At 37.8% G+C, this 12,923-nt stretch overlaps 1 protein-coding gene across 1 annotated transcript in view; it reads left to right on the top strand.

The window, feature by feature from the left end:
- Atg12 (Autophagy-related 12) overlaps window positions 1-4,788 on the top strand; it is a 37,780-nt gene extending 32,992 nt beyond the window's left edge. The window contains exon 3 of the mRNA XM_067141182.2: window positions 4,386-4,788. Coding sequence (XP_066997283.2) covers window positions 4,386-4,508 — 123 coding nt within the window. The 3' untranslated portion in view covers window positions 4,509-4,788. The remainder of the gene's footprint in view (window positions 1-4,385) is intronic.
- Window positions 4,789-12,923: the final 8,135 nt, after the last annotated feature.

Genomic DNA, 12,923 nt, shown 5'->3' with positions numbered 1-12,923 from the left:
ATCCTGCTCTAAAAGAATATAGACGAAGAAATTTATGTTGTACTGAATCTAATCTATGGATAGAGGTCTGATGAGAAGGGTTCCAAACAGGTGTACAGTATTCTAGTATAGGGCGTACCATAGATACATACAGCAATCGATAGGTAGCTAAGTTTGAAAATTCCCTAGAATATCTAGTAATGCAACCCAATCTTTGAAATGCTTTCTTACAAATATTTTCAATATGTTCATTAAATGATAGGTTATAACTGAATAAAACACCAAGGTCATTAACTTGTAAAACAGGAGTTAGAATGTTGTTATTACTAAATTTGTACGGAAATGATATTTTCTTCTTGTTTTTTAAAAAAACGATATTATTTTACATTTCTCATGATTAAGTTTCAACCCATTTTGAATACAGTACTTTTCCAGATGATGTAAATCTTCTTGAAGTTTTAAACAATCAAGTGGACAATTAATTTGCATAAAAATTTTTGCATCGTCGGCAAACAAAAGCAATTTAGAATTCTTAAGTATATTTTTAATGTCATTTATGTAGAGAGTAAAAAGTAAGGGTGCAAGGTGAGACCCTTGAGGAACTCCACTGGTAACAATAATAGACGCAGAAAAATGATTCCTTATTTTAACAATCTGCAGGCGATTTTTAAGATATGATTCAAACCATTAGAGGAGAGGCCCATTAATTCCGTAGCCCGTTAGTTTTTGCAGCAAGATATCGTGATCGACAGTGTCAAAAGCTTTTGAGAAGTCTGTATAAATGCAGTCCACTTGGGAGTGGTTCTCTATTGCATCCAAGAGGAACTGATAGAATAAAAGAAGATTGCTACAGGTTGACCGTCCTGAAAAGAATCCATGCTGCTCATCAATGATGATGTTTCTAAAGAGAGGTGTGATTTTGTCAAGAATTATTGAGTCAAATATTTTGGAAATATGAGAAGAAATTATAAGTGGTCTATATTGTTTTATGTCAGTTTTATCACCATTTTTGAAAAGTGGACTAACAAATCCTTTCTTCCATTCCATTGGAAAAACACCTTGGTTTAATGATAAGTTGAACAGATAAAAGAGTGCTTCACATAAAATAAATGAGCAGTACTTGAGCAGGTAAGTTGAAACACCATCAGGTCCTACAGTTTTCTTTAATTCCAGAGATATCAGTTTGTTGTAAATTTCTGCCTTACTAATGTTTATAACTGATAGATTGACAGAGAAAGGATAATCATATGACATACTACTACTATTCTGATAAGAAGAATAAACAGATGAAAAGTGGTTAGCAAAAAGATTGACATTATTTTCTCCAGTATCTGCTGTAACTTCATTAAGATGCATTGTTGAAGGAATATTATTACACGACCTTTTAGAACTTAGATATTGCCAGAATTTCTGTGGATTGGAAGTAATACTTTGTTCACAGTTGGAAACATACATTGTATAGCAAGATTTAGATTCACACTTGCATTCATTTCTTAATTTCGAGAAATGCTGATAATCACTATTGAGACCTGATATTTTGTATCGCTTATGTGCTTTCTTCTTTTCAATAATCAATGACTTCAATTTATTATTAAACTACTTTGGGAATTTGGGAGTCTTAAAATTCCGTATAGAGATGTAAAGTTCCATGCCATAATGTAGTACTGAATAGAAGGTTTCTACTGCTTTATCAGTTGATACATTTTGAAACAGCACCTTCCAGCTGAACTGTGACAGATAATAATTTAGTCCATTATAATCACCATTTAAAAAGTCAAAATAAAAACTATCAGCAGGCAAGGAATTGTACCCTATAGCTCATTTATAGGTAAAGAAATCTCTAAAGATGGGTGGTGTCTGTCGAGGGGGACAATGCTTTCATTACTAGATTTTACTTCAATGGAGCTGGAGTTACTGAAAACCAAATCAAGAAAGTGATTCAGAAAATTTGGGATAGCATTAAACTGATTTAAACAGAGATAAGAAAAAGTGTCTATAACTAAACTGGACTGCATAGTGTGGTTACCTACTGACATAAGGCCAGGAGATGTTTCTTCATTTACTATCCAATTAAGATGTGGTAGATTGTAGTCACCAACAATGAGCAATAAATGGTTGTCGAGATTTGACATAATTTCTTCAACAGCACTGCAGTGTTCGAAATATTTTTGGACAGGAGACTTTGGTGGAATGTATACAGCACCAATGATTAATTTTGTAGTGTTAAAAGTCAGGGACACAAACAACTGTTCAACTGTGTTACTGCACGGTATCAGAGTAGGTTTAAACCTCTTGCTAATGCAGATCATTACCCCCCCATGGGATGCCTTCATACTCGTTGAAGAAGACCTATCACATCTGAAAATTGAATACGCTTAGAGTCCGAGTTCCACATCACTAATTTCATCATTTAAGTTTGTTTCGGTTAATACCATGAAGTCATAGTCAGCTAAACATGAAGAAATTTTAAGTTCAGTTAGTTTACTTCGAAGTCCATTTACATTTTGATAGTATCCTGTAAAGTGTTCAACTAACCTTTTTATTGAAGTCTTTGGTGCTTTCTTAGTATTGTGTATCTGACCTCTGTGAAATGATTCCCTATCTTTATTTTGCATTATATTCCTGTTATAAGGTATACTTTCTAAATCATTTTCTGTATCACTTAAGTTTTTGCCACTAGGATTAGCATCCCCCCTCATTTTTTTAATTAGTTTCCCGAGAGCATTCTACTAGATATTCTATTGAGAAGTTTACCAAACTTAAAGGTTCCTTTTCTATTAAGGTGTAGCCCATCTTTTCTAAAATCACTACCTCTAAGCCAGCTATTTGCATCGACAAAAAGGACATCTCCATTACGGCATAACCAGTCAAGAGTGGAGTTTACAGCATCTATATAGCGATAATCAACATCATGCCGATATAAAACGCCACTGAGACAAAGCTTTGCCGCTGGAAACCTCCTTTTTATCGCAGTAATAAGCCTACCAGTTTCGGCCATTATGTCACTAGGTGTTGAGAAATTATGAAGGTCATTTGTGCCAATATGAACTATCAGGGCTTCAGGATTTTCTTTAATACCGTCACTGTTTACATGTTCTGTAAGTTGACCCACTCGTATGCCTGGGTAGCAGTACGCAATTCCCTCTTCAACTTCAGGTCCAACATTCCTTATCATCGAGTCCCCAACTATTACTGTACGGGCTTGTTTGTGTACCGGTCGCCGACGGGATTTTTTTGTCTTTTCGACACTGCAGGTGAGTCATGTTCCATGTTTGCCTCATGATCATTCGATTCCAATACTTGAAAACTGTTTTTGCGTCACTATGTTATTTACAGAATCTTTAAATGCAACATGTTTCCGGTTAGGTCTAACATTCTTCGACTTAACCTCTTTAAAATCATTTTCGTATTGTCTCGTCATTTGAACATTATTTTAATTATTTCATCTTTGGATGAGAGTTCAAGTTTCAGATCTCTTATTATAAACCTCAAATGCACGGAGTCCAAAGTTAGGTTATCGGAGACGAGATCGTCTACCGGATCCGACACTTCGTTACCAAACGTATTCTTAAATACGCACTCATAAGAAGCATTAAGACTATCAAGACTAGCATTACTTCCATGAATAGATCCATTGCGCTTCATACACATATTATCACCGAACATTTCACCCCTCAGAGAAAAAACTAAATCACTCTGTACTGCCATTTTGCAATTGTTTCCTTTTGCTGAAACCTTGGAAGGATGAAAGAATTGCTGAGCTGCAGTGTTAACATGATCATTGCAGTGAAATGACTATTCTGTGAATAGTAAAACTGACCATCATAGCTCAGGGTATTAACATGATGTCTGGAAATACTGCCTGTATAACTGACTCGGGAGAAAGTGTGTTCTAACCACACATTGACCGTCTTAAAAATTGTTTTGTGTTTCCCATTTGTAAGCAAACTTATTCACTAAGTTATGAAAATAATAATTTCACTAACGAATTAATACTGTATATTATCTTTACCATATTAAATCTGAATCTGGAGTTTATTGGACAGTGTTATATCAGACTTCTACTGTATTTTAGGTTAGAGATGTCAAAACAATAAACACATGGTAGGGAAGTATTATGAAAATGTTTACCTCATTTATAGAAATTACAAGACTCTATTCTGAAATGTATCTTTTGGGTTTTTTTTTTTCTCTTTCTTGTCGTATTGGCCCTGCTTAGTGACTTGACTGTTTCTATTTGATTTGGTCTTGGAACTTGTTGATGAGTGTAGATTTACACTCTTCATGTTGTGTAACATAGATTTCTGACGGGTATAACAGTCTAAACCAAAAACCTTATACTGTTATGTATGTATGTATGTATGTATGTAAACTTGTAAATAAATGCCCTCTCTCTTTCTGTGCAGTTCCTTTATATCAACCAAGCCTTTGCACCTGCTCCTGATCAAACAATAAGGAACTTGTATGAATGTTATGGAACAGATGGTAAGCTTGTGCTGCATTACTGTAAGAGTCCAGCCTGGGGATGAACACTTCATACTATGTTCTATATATTTGCAAGACTGTTGGTGAAAATTTTATCAAGAATACTTCAGTTCAGCTGATTTTACTATATTTTACTCTTAATCTTATTAGAATGGTCATTGTGTGTTTAGATTGTGTAAGTTGTAATACTGTCTTAAAAGAATATGACATAAAAATTTGTATACTAAATAATTCTTCTAGTTCACACATTTAGTTAATTCTGAACTCCTTGCAATAATTTGTATATTTTTGATGTTTATCATTAAATATGATCTGTAAATAAAAGTTGATTTCATATTTTCATGAAGAAATTAATGTTTTTATATATGTAATAGCAAGATGATCTGTACATGTGATATGCATTTCTGTACATAAATCATTCATTTTTTGTTAAATACTGCTTTTATTGTTATGTTTTTATCACACTGATAGAATGGAAATAAAATAAGAGTGGTATTATGTCTCATTTTTTCCTTCTCTACATTTGAGATTTCCGTTTTATTTTGTAATTGTATTTTTTCTCTCTTACTGTTTTCTTCCCCTTGAATTAATTTTACATGAATTCATTATAATTAATCATGAAGTCTCATCTTTAAAGGCCTGGTAGTCTGTGGTTCTATCTGATGTAATTACATACTGGGCCATCCAACTGTCTGAGAACTGGGCAGCTGTATGAACTGTGTCGGCCAACAAGCCTTCGCTTAAGGCTATCCGCTTGCCCAGGAACAGGAGGGATTTACAGAACTGCTATATCAACAGTAAGTCCCTTGGCACTTGGTTCATGTTTGAATAGTGAAAGAAACAAATCATGTTGAATAATGGAGTAAAATCTACTAAGAATACACAATGGCAAATAATAATCCTAATTACTCTATTCCAAATGAGAGTTCACTTACAATTCATGTATGGTGTGTACCTTATTTTTTCTGGAATTTAGCAAAGAAAAAATAGGGTGCGTACATTATTTGAAATAACCTTGGAACTGGTTTGCCTCACACAATGGATCCCATTATTCAGGAAGTATAGGTAGTTTAAGACTTGACACTTCTACTCACAGGCTGCAGATATCCCTAAATGAGCACCATATGACTTGTAACAGCTTGACAGTTCGCTAGTAACTATTGGAGTTTTTTAAGGAGTGTTGTGAGGTTATATCACGATGATTAAGTACTTTACAGCACAGAGAATATTTTTGGCTGAGTGTTATTTCCACAAGAATAAGAAACCAGATAATAGGTGCCTTCAAAAATTCCATAGACAGTTTCCTGGTTGTATAGCACCATCAAAATGTTACGTGCAACAACTCGTTCACAAGTGGCATAGTACTGGTTCTATAACTAATAAGATAAAACAGCGAAGGAGAACAGCTCTCACACGGAAGACGTTAAAAGATATATAGGCAAAACTGCAAGGCAGTCCACGAATGTTGCTTTGGAGAGTAGATCAGGAAACTAGTATTTCACAATCGTCAGCACGTAATGCAACAAAATGATTACATTTATGATCTTACCAGACTAATTCAGTTCATAGCATACAGCCTACAGATTTCTTTGCAAGGGTAAGATTTTGCAATTGGCTAATGAATAGTGTCTAGCCTCATGGTCTAGATGTAGCGTGCCTGATTCTCACCCAGAGGCCCTGGTTAGATTCAAGGCCGCACTAGATAGACAGGCCACAAGGCTCGGACCGTGACGTCACACCAGTGGCTGGCGTTCAGCATGGGAGTATACGGCCCGCTCTCACTGTTTCCATGATATTATTAATTTATTGAAACTTAACGATATAACTGAACACGCCTTTAATTGTGGTTTTATTTAGGCTTGTGCACTACATCAGTTTTATGCGGGGGAAAACTAGCGGAACAGTTTATGTACATTTATTTACGTAAAATTAAGCTGACATCTGTCATTTGTAACGGAACACGGTTTCATGCAAAAGATTAAAACCCATAATACGTATAAAAATAGTTTTAATGTTACTATGCAAATACATGGTAGCAATTCACAACAATAGTCTCGAACCTTTCTTAGAAATTAGGCTTCAACTTAAAACTTATCTAACAATTCTTAAGGTTTCAGTTTATCAATTTTCCTTTTCGCCGATTTATGGCTATCCTTACTTGAGGATTTCTTCTTCTTAGCAACGAGTTATGCCTTTGCTGGCGGGACCTAGTGTTTACACTGCACTAAGTCTTCTGTTATGGGCTAGAGCAATTTTGTTACTTTCATTGATCTGTCTCTGTCTTAACCTTGGCTTTGACAAAATGAAAATGACTGAGGTATGAGCGATGATAGTAATGCCATTCCTTACGCAGCCAGTCCCTGCTATGAATGGTGTGAAACTGTTGCTCACAGAGTCGGTTGGTGCATCCATTTCAGTGGGCTTGGCAGACTGATATGTAATAGCAACTTCTGGCTCGGTGAGGAAAGCAACGGGAAACTACCTCGCTCCTCATTTCCCTAGTACGCCTCTTCAGTGATGCCTAGGCCATCTATGACAGCTCATGGCGGAACTGTTGAGGATCCAACCAGCCTTCGGGCTGATGACTAAACATACATACATACATACATACAGCAACGAGTTTGTCTGCGATAACTTTTCTATAGTTATTCAATAATATATTACAAAAGATGTATATACATTTGTCAACGTAATCTTTAAAACTACTTCTACAATCACTGCATGTTTCAAACATGATGTTTTCATTTTCCAGAACTTTGTTGACAAGCAAAATCAGAATGTTTCTTTGAGAATCACCATGTAAAAACCTCGATTCAAATTTATCTCTTATAAGTACACTAAATAATTTAAACTGTGTGATCAAAATGTTACTGTTAAAATAGACCCATCAGGTCTTTTTAACAGAATCCTCCCTAATTACGAAACGTTCGTCGAAGTGTTTTATGCACACAACTTAGCTTGCTGAAGGGACAAATTCTGTTCGATGGATCCACTTTTGTTTCCGAACCAAATCAGTAGGAAATTTAAACACTGAAATACTGGGCTCTTCTGAACTATAGTTGCTTCTACAACCAGGTACACAACACGACGTGGGCATAATTCACAATGTTCTCACACGTTTAAGTCATTCAACACCATTGATAGTCTTACTGCTGCGAGGTTCATATCAGCCTACAAGTCACTGGCGAAAAATGAAGCGGATGGCTCTTCGTGTGACGTAGCGCCGGAAGTGGAGGGGGAGCCTTATGGCCTGTATATCTAGTTGGCCTTGTTAGATTCCCAGCCAAATCAGGGATTTTTTTCTTAGTCTTGAGGGTTAGTTCAAGGTCCACTCAGCCTGCATGTTTACAGTTGAGGAGTTATCTGACGGTGAGATGATGACCCTGGTCTAGAAACCAAGAATAACGACCCAGAGGATTTGTCACGTTGACCATGCATTACTTCATAATCAGCAGGCCTTTGGGCTGAGGAGCTGTCGCTTGGCAGGCCAATGCCCATCACGGCTGTAGTACCATGAGATTTTTTTTTAAAGTATGGTGTTCACAATGGTATCGTTGACCCTTACTTTCTTTTTATGAGTGACGAAGCATGGTATCATTTGAGTGGATATGTCAAGTCACATAACAGTAGAATCTGGGATAACCGAGCTCGATAGTTGCAGTCGCTTAAGTGCGGCCAGTATCCAGTAATCGGGTGATAGTGGGTTTGAACCTCACTGTCAGCAGCCCTGAAAATGGTTTTCTGTGGTTTCCCATTTTCACACCAGACAAATGCTGGGGCTGTACCTTAATTAAGGCCACGGCCGCTTCCTTCGAATTCCTAGGCCTTTCCTATCCCATCGTTGCCGTAAGACATATTTGTGTCGGTGCGACGTAAAGCAAATAGGAAAAAAACTTTATTTCAAATACAAATTGTTTATTGTACAGTTGGTAAAGTGAATTTGCGGTAATGTGCCGTCCTGGTTGTGGAATATTGGAAGTTGAAGGTGCATTGATGTTAATAGCCTGTGTGTGTCCGACATGCTTGATTTTGGAAGCTAGTGCATTGAGCTTAGATGCGATGCTATCCTAACCTAATTGGTCAAACAATTATATCATAATGAAAATCTGAACTCTGATTGGTGGGGAACTTGTATCATAATGAAACTTGAACTATAATGAGCCTCATTAAGATTCAGTTTTCTGGCATATAATATTTATATTTCGGCATCGTCGAGCACAAAGAAAATACTATTTCCGATCGTTGATGTCCTATACAGTTTTACTGTTCCGGCTATGATGCTTGCTTGTTGTTTTAAGGGGCTTAACATTGAAGGTCATCGGCCCCCGGCTATGATAATAGAGCCATTCATGAATTTAGACTTCTGCTGCTTGGTCCATGTCAACCTGGAAATATTGTTCAATGGTGGTGGTAGATTTTGTCGTGATTGTCTTAAGGTGGAAAACCGCATGGTCATCATCCCATGTCGACTAGACAAATTGTGAAGATGACTGTGAGAAAAATTCGTGAAGGTACGATCACTTGAATAATAGGCAAGAAGGAGTCACAAAAGGAGGAAGGAGGACTCCCTTTACATTGGATACCCTAATATCGCAGAGTCGGAAGTAAACCAAATGTTAAGGCCCACAATACCGAAAGCCCATAACATTAGTCAGCAATAACTGTTAGTATTGTTTGTTGTGATGTGCTTCGTTTATTCTGCTGCCACTCATCTCCGATAGTTGGCATTACTACTGCGTGATGCGTGAGTTAAAGTAGTTATCTACCCGAGTAGAATAGCCTAACTAAATATTGGTGGGAAGTAATGGGGACTTTTTAAAGTTCCTTTTTAGCATGGCATTCCTCTGGTTCATACATGTTGTGATAACTGCTGGTACGTAACACACTGGTTAATCAAAGTATTCCAGCTACATTGACTCGCATAATTATTCGGACAGGCACGATTTATTATAGTTTCCTTTGTATTAGTGGTTTCTGTAATAATAAAGTACTGATATAAATTAGTTACAAGTTTCCGTAAGGAATATAAGAACTAAACATCCATCATTCTCCTAATGAACACTGTCAATGAAAATATAATAATTAAGAAACAAAATCAAAACCAATATTGCACAAAATTATTCGGATACTTTCCGTTTTGCTTATGGTCCTAAATGTTCAGTATCTGATGGGCTGTCGTGTCATTTGAATTACTTCCCTGAGTCGACTTTGCATGCTCTCCACCAATTTCCAGGTGTAATCGGGAGATATCTTCTGCCATTCTTCTTGAAGTCGGTTTTTCAGTTGTTATCTAGATGTGATTGTTGTTTTCCTTATTTCTTTATCAAGTTTGTCCCAAAGATTCTCAATCAAAAACAAGTTGTTGATAGAGGGAAAGTTGAAGCACCTTTGGGCAATTAAATAATAACCACATTCTTACATTGCAGGCCATATGCTTTGGATTGTTATCTTGATAAAACTTAAAATGCTCACCAATCCCCATATTTTCGGCACGCTTTTTCATATTGTCTGTCAGTAGTCTAAGGTATTGAAAGTGGTCCATTTTACCCTCAATAAAAACCAATTCACCATCTCCATTCGCTGACATGCACCCCCACACCATTACATGTCCACTGGCATGCTTCACAGTTGCTTTTAAGATTTTTCTCTTGAAGTTCAGTGTTGGGACGCCGCTGAACTGTTATCCTCCCATCAGACTAAAATATGTTGAATTTACCCTTATCGGCAAATATAACATCATTCCACCACTCATTCTCTTCTCTAATATGCTTTTTGGCAAACAGCATTCTCTTTCTTCGATTTACTTGATTTATGAAGGGCTTCCTTCTTGCGATGCCTCCCATAAGTCCAACCCCTCGTCCACGTCGTGGGAGGCGGGCAACGGCATGACGTAAGGGATTGCCTGCAGGAGTAATGTACAGCAGGGACTGTGTGTGCCCCATGACCGCTGCAGTAGCTGTGGAGGTCCTACAGGAACCCTGAAAAGTGATGCCTAACGGGGCTCTGATGAAGTCCTCAATGGCAGATGCGGCGGAAAAAGATACTTTTGGAACGGCAAATCTGGCAGACGAGGCAACCCTCTTCCCGTGGGGTTTAAAGAAACACGGGGAACCACTGCCTTGTGGTGAAGAGGGATCTTCAAAGGCTAAGGGAGACAACCCCTACAGAAAACAGCAGGCTTGTAGGCTTAGGTGGCAGTCCCACCACCAAGCTCGGGTTGCTGTGGGCTAATAACTCGCACAGCCTTAAATATAAACTATTAAAGAAACCAAAGTGAAACATAACCGGATGGATAATAAGTTGACGACTTTTAGCATGAAACGGAAAACGAGAATAGGTTTTTGGAATGTCAGAACCCTGAGAGAGCAGTAAATTGAAACAAGTGGCTAAAGTGATGGAGGAATACAGGCTGGATATCCTTGGGTTAAGTGAAGTACGGTGGCCAGACTTTGGAGAAATACAGACTCTTAATAGACGCACATTCCTGTATTCTGGGCAAATGGGGGAGGATGCAGAACATAGAGCAGGTGTAAGATTGCTAATGAATGAAACTGCAAAGAGGAGCCTCCTTGACTGGAAACCCATCTCAGAAAGACTGATGACAGCTCGATTCAAGACTTGGGTTCGCAATGTGACTGTGATCCAGTGTTATGCTCCCACAGAAATGTCAGAGATTGAAAAAGTGGAAGAATTCTACTGGCAGCTAAATGAGACTATTACGAAGGTGGGAAAGAGAGATATTATTATTGTGATGGGGGATTTAAATGCAAAGGTTGGTTCTAACAATGAGGGACTGCGGCCAGTATCCAGTATTCGGGAGATAGTAGGTTCGAACCCCACTGTCGGCAGCCCTGAAAATGGTTTTCCGTGGTTTCCCATTTTCACACCAGGCAAATGCTGGGGCTGTACCTTAATTAAGGCCACGGCCGCTTCCCTCCCACTCCTAGCCCTTCCCTGTCCCATCGTCGCCATAAGACCTATCCATGTCGGTGCGACGTCAAGCAACTAGCAAAAAAAAAAAAAAAAAAAAAAACGAGGGACTGGAACAAATTATGGGAGTGCATGAAGTTGGTGACTGTAATGAAAATGGGGAGCTTTTCATTGATTTCTGTGCTAGCCATGACTTGGTAGTGGGTGCCACATTATTCCCTCATAAACGATGCCATAAGATTACATAGGTGTCGCCAGATCAGATTGCAGAAAACCAGATAGACCACATCGCCATAACTAGAAAGTTTAGAAGATCATAGACTGATGTTAGAAATAAAAGAGGGGAAGATATTGTAAGTGATCATCACCTGGTAGTTGCAGAGTTTAGAATGAAAATTATGGCAAGTGGAAGGAAATTTGAAAGGCGAAACAAGAAATTTGATTCAGGTAAATTGCAAGATGAAAGTAAAAGGAAAGAATTCCAGATATAATTAAGAAACCGCTTTGAAGCTCTTGCTGTTGAACCAGAACTTATGATGGATGCTGAATTATCATGGAAGAAAGTCAAGGACACATATTTATTAGTTAGTGAGAAGGTACTTGGATTTCACAATTATCTCAAGAACGAATGGATGTCTGATGATACTTGAAAAAAAAAAAAAAATAGAGGCTAGAAAGCTAGTTAAGGCAAAGATTAATATGTGTAAAACAAGACAACAGAAAGCCGCAGCACAAAAGGAATATGTGGAAGTTGATAAGAGTGTGAAGAAAAGTGTAAGAAAAGATCATATACAGTGGGTAGATGAACAAGCACGAATGGCAGAATAGGCATCAGCAAGGGGAGATGCTAAGGAATTGTATAGTATCACAAAGAAACTGTCAAGGAGAGGATTTATCAGGAATAAACCCGTTAAAAACTAGAGAGGTGAACTACTGACCACCCGGGAAGAACAGCTACAGAGATGGAAGGAACATTTCTCAGAGTTGCTCAAATAGATACAGAACAGAATGGTAACCAACAAATGGAACCAGTAGATAGTGACCCAAGAATAAATTTACATCCTCCAACCTGTTCAGAATTAGAGAAGGCCTTGAAACAGATAAGAACTGGAAAAGCACCCGGTATGGATAATATCGCACCAGAAATACTTAAAGTAGATATTGAGACCTCGGAAAAATCATTGCACCCCCTGTTGGAAAGGATCTGGAATGAAGAAAAGCTACCAGCTGAATGGAAGAAAGGCCTGATTTTTAAGATGCCAAAGAAAGGGGATATTACTAAGTGTGATCATTGGAGAGGAATTACATTGTTGTCGGTACCTAGTAAGGTGCTTTCAAGGATCATTTTAGAGCGGTAAAAGATGTTGTGGAATTGCGCCTTAGAAGGGAACAGGCTGGTTTTCATAAACACCGTAGCTGTGTCGATCTCATAAACACTCTGAGAATTACCTTGAAACAAAGTGCAGAATGGCATAACACCCTCTACTTGACTTTTATTGATTTTGAGAAGGCATTCGACTCTGTAAATA

Source organism: Anabrus simplex, chromosome 1, assembly GCF_040414725.1.
Source record: "Anabrus simplex isolate iqAnaSimp1 chromosome 1, ASM4041472v1, whole genome shotgun sequence".
NCBI lineage: Eukaryota > Metazoa > Arthropoda > Insecta > Orthoptera > Tettigoniidae > Anabrus > Anabrus simplex.
The sequence above is the reverse complement of the archived record's forward strand: the minus strand, read 5'-3'. Positions and strand labels throughout refer to the sequence as shown.